The sequence below is a fragment of the Palaemon carinicauda genome, chromosome 23 (genome assembly GCF_036898095.1).
Source record: "Palaemon carinicauda isolate YSFRI2023 chromosome 23, ASM3689809v2, whole genome shotgun sequence".
Taxonomy (NCBI): Eukaryota; Metazoa; Arthropoda; class Malacostraca; order Decapoda; family Palaemonidae; genus Palaemon; species Palaemon carinicauda.
Window position 1 is genome coordinate 105,723,358 of NC_090747.1, and position 4,496 is coordinate 105,727,853.

Sequence of the window (4,496 nt, forward strand, 5' to 3'; positions counted from 1 at the left end):
AAATTCATTTTGACAAGTGTCTGTACTTATGAAATATTCAATAGCTTTTTTTTTTAATAAATTCATTTCGACAATTGACTGTACTTATTATTTCATATGGCATAACACACCAAAATTTGGATAAAGAAAATTACTATTAAAATCTATCCTTTTATTTCATTTCTTAAAAATCTTATAAAAAAAAGTCTTAAATATATAAATATATCACAGCTATATACAATTTTTGTACATGAAAGACCCTCGATGGACGCTCAAACAAAAGACATCCATTCGATCAACAGGATCATAAACAAAAAAATTAAAGAGATCACAGAAACTTCGTCTATGATGTTACGATGCACATCAATGAAAATAATTCTGGACACGCCAAAAAAAAATGATACCACCAACCCCTATTACTCCTTCAGGAGGCACAGACAAACGCCAGCAATAGATGCGAGACGATATAGGGGTTAGGTGGGGGGGAAAACATACAGGTGAAATGAGTGTATGTGTGTGTGAGAATTAAATTTCATGAGATGAGATGCGAGGCACAATGTCAATATACAAAATAAAAATTAAAAAAACAATCACAAAACGTGACTTACAAAAAAAAAAGCACAGAACATCAAGACAATAAAAAATTAAATTAACCTATCACTTTCCGTCAAATTCGCGAGTTATTTAGGACTTCGGTCATAATTCCCTATGGTTGGGGGGTGGAAATGTCAGCATCCTCTTCCGAGGAGTCAAATAAATCGGAGATGCCATCTCCCGTCGAGGTCCATGCCGGAGTCCGTCTAAACAGGGCCGCGAGTACCCATGTCCCCTGAGATTCATACTCCATTTTTTAATCATTTTGTAGCTCAAAAGTATATTGTTTCCTCTAGGAAAGAGAAGAAATATCTTCTGTCTACCACGGACGAGGCGATGGCGTCGCAGATTCGGGCGTCGTCCAGTATGGGGAAGGAGAGGAGACGGATGCTGAGCTAAGGGCGGCGCTGAGAAGGGCCAGGTCAGGTTGTGGGCGTGACTGTGAATCGCACTGTTGAGTCTGCTGAAGCTGCTCCAGCGCCCTGAAGTCGAACCTGTAGGCGTAGCGCTTCCCATGCACCTTCGTCATCAAGTTCCTGTCGTAGTAGTAGCGAAGGGCGCGGGACAACTTGTCATAATTCATATTGGGCTTAGACTTCCTGTCGCCCCACCGCCTGGCAACCTCATCGGGTTCGAGAATCTTGAATTCGCCGGCGGTGCCCTCCCAAGTGATGACCGATGCGTTGGATGACTCCGACAGCAACTCCAGCAGGAACTGCCACAGCTGAATCTGTCCCGATCCCTGAGTGGCGAGTTTGCGACAGAGGGGCCCCAAGATCTCGTAGGGGTCGCCCTCGATCTGGTCGTCCTGCTTGTCGTTGATGTCGTAAGTGTCCTCGAACTCGTCCTTGGGAAGGCTCATGCCGTGGCATCCCAACATGTAGTCGAGATGCTGGGCCAAGATGTGACCCGTCTTGTTGCCGACCTTCTTCTGGATACCGCGCCTGGTCATACTGCACAGTTCGCATCCTGGAATAATAGAAACGGAAAAATGTTAATGACGGTTCTCCTGTTGCATAAGCTGATAAGCTTGAAAGCTTAAATTGAATAAAAATGAACTAAATAAGCTCTAGAATAAAGTACAACCATAATGTAACTTTCAATTTGAAACAGGAAATAGTTCGTATCCTGACAAACAGGAACTGAAAAATATCACTAACGGTTCTCCTATTGCATAAGTGACAAGCTAAACAATAAATAAGAGATCATTGATAAAAGAGCTTAAATAATGTACGTTATATTTGTACGGGTTATAGACTTTGAAATGGATTTCTCACCTGAAGTTGGAAGGAGACTGGCGCTGAGTGCAGGGGGTAAATCAAATTCTTTCTTGGACCATGCAATCCAAGATTTGATGTCCTGTGGTGTCCATACACGAGGATCTGCAAAGAAAGAAAAAAGACATTTAGTTAAAATCGTCTAGATACAGAGTAGGAAAACATTTAAATAAGAACAATTGCGTCAAATTCTAGTGAATGGAGACTAAAAAATGAAACCATTGAGTGGGTTTGGCATTGCCTGGCACAACTACTAGAATTGAGAGAGAGAGAGAGAGAGAGAGAGAGAGAGAGAGAGAGAGAGAGAGAGAGAGAGAGAGAGAGATTGATTCTCGGGGAAGTACACCGTTGTCATTTAGTCTAAAATCGTTCGGGGCTTAACCATGTAATCTTTAAATATGGAAACATCGTATGACGTCATTAATACTTCCAAAGCAAATCACCATCTTGACATTCGAAAATAAAAACTTAATAGAAGCTCGGGCTTTTTAATATATTCATGATTTATTAAGCTCTCATTTCAAGGGATGCATTTACCGGTGAGGCAATTATACAGGGGGGAGATATCTACACGAACAAACGCACGCACTACATTTGGCAGTGTATACCACACGTCTCTCTCGTATTTGGCAGCCACCCACTGTTTTTATTTACTTTGCTTTGTGCGTACAGACGTGATTGAAACACTATTAACACCCCTTGCCCCTACAGGGGTCTTTGCTTGTCAGTTTGAAATATTTTAATGAGGAAAATATTACAAAGTTTCTTTTAATTTAAAACTAAAATACAAAGTCCCTTCAAAAAAAAAAAAAAAAAAAAAGATTGGCTGCAATATTTTAATACGAGGAAAATATTAAAAGTTTCTTTTAATTTAAAACTAAAATACAAAGTCCCTTAAAAAACCTTGGCTGCAATATTTTAATACGAGGAAAATATTAGAATGAGAATTTCTTTAAATCTAAAACTAAAATACAAAAGTCCCTCCTAAAACCTTGGCTGCATTGATAAGGGACATTTCCCGGTAAAAGAAGCCTCGCTCAGGTTGGAGTAAAAAAAAAAAAAATATTATGCGTGGGGTACTGTTATCTCCATTTCTTAGAAATCAGTCAAACGTTCTTATCAGTGCCAAGTGGGTTAGCAGTATATGGAGAGGGTCGGTATTAAATTGAATCAAAGACACATACAAAAACTCAAAAGGTTTTTTTCTTTCCCGGATGATTTCCGTCAAAAATGGGAATCCCAAAGTCGATGTCCTATGATGAAATGGTGAAGTAACTGTTCATGCTTACGTTACGTTTCCTTTTTAAATATGTTTAGTTCATGTATTATGTAAAGAACCGAAATATATAGTGATATCAGGAATGACGATTTTGAATATCATGTTGAAAGAAAATGTTATGATGAAAGTTAGAGAGAAAATGTTATGATGAAAGTTAAGAGAAAATGTTATGCTGAAAGTTAAGAGAAAAAGTTAAGATGAAAGTTAAGAGAGAAAAAGTTAAGATGAAAATTAAGAGAAAAAGTTAAGATGAAAGTTAAGAGAAAAAGTTATGATGAAAGTAAGAGAGAAAAAGTTATGATGAAAGTAAGAGAGAAAAAGTTATGATGAAAGTAAGAGAGAAAAAGTTATGATGAAAATAAGAGAAATATTATGATGAAAGTAAGAGAAATGTTATGATGAAAGTAGTCAATAGAAATAATGAATGACAAAAAAATAACGTGATAAAGAATAAAAAGAAAGTGCTATAATGAAAGTGAGAGAAAATGTTAAGAGGAAAGTAAGAAAATATAATGAAAGTAAGAAAATATAATGAAAGTAAGAAAATATAATGAAAGTAAGAAAATATAATGAAAGTAAGAAAATATGGTGAAAGTAAGAAAATATGATGATGAAAAGTTACTCTCAAGAAAAAAAGAATAAAAAAAAGAGGAAGACAATTAAAAATAAAAAAACACAAAGGGTAATAGACTGAAAGTGCGCCTGCGGCACGCCACTCCTCAAAAATGAATGGCTGGCTGACCTACCTACACTCGAGAATTGTTTAAGTGAGGAAAAAAATAAGATTCACTAAAGTCACTATCACACAATCTGTCTGCATTATTCATTATCTTTTTTTCTTTTTTCTTTTTTACATTTTACGTTATCATTAGCCTTCCGACTTTTCCTAAAATCAACTTCGAGAAACTAAGTAATAATTTGATGTATCGAACAGGGAAACTTATCAATCTCTGTATGATTGAGAATTTATTATTGAAATTTATCAATATCTATATTCGACTTCTATTTTTTATAATCAAGAAATTAATATTTTATATTTTTTTTTTTGAAAATTGAACGGGAAACTTATCATTCTCTGTATAATTGGGAATTTAAAATTGAAATTTATCAATATCTATATTCGACTTCTATTTTTTTATAACTAAGAAATACTAATATTCTATTTTCTTTAAAATTGAAAAAAGTATGATCGATTGAACAGGGAAATTGATTAATCTTCATGTATATAAATTTTCTATTTTTTTTCATAATTGGGAAAGAGTTAAACTTAATATTTTTTCATACTAATTGGGTAAGATTAAACGCATGATATAAGGAAAACCCAAAACATATTTACTCATATGTAAACCGATTACTAGATTATTTCC

At 35.4% G+C, this 4,496-nt stretch overlaps 1 protein-coding gene across 1 annotated transcript in view; it reads right to left on the reverse strand.

The window, feature by feature from the left end:
* Positions 1 to 330: 330 nt before the first annotated feature.
* Positions 331 to 4,496, reverse strand: part of LOC137617343 (Friend leukemia integration 1 transcription factor-like) — a 5,848-nt gene continuing 1,682 nt past the window's right edge. Inside the window, exons 2-3 of the mRNA XM_068347366.1 lie at positions 1,851 to 1,955; positions 331 to 1,542 (exon numbers count right to left, since the gene is read on the reverse strand). Coding sequence (XP_068203467.1) covers positions 893 to 1,542; positions 1,851 to 1,955 — 755 coding nt within the window. The 3' untranslated portion in view covers positions 331 to 892. The remainder of the gene's footprint in view (positions 1,543 to 1,850; positions 1,956 to 4,496) is intronic.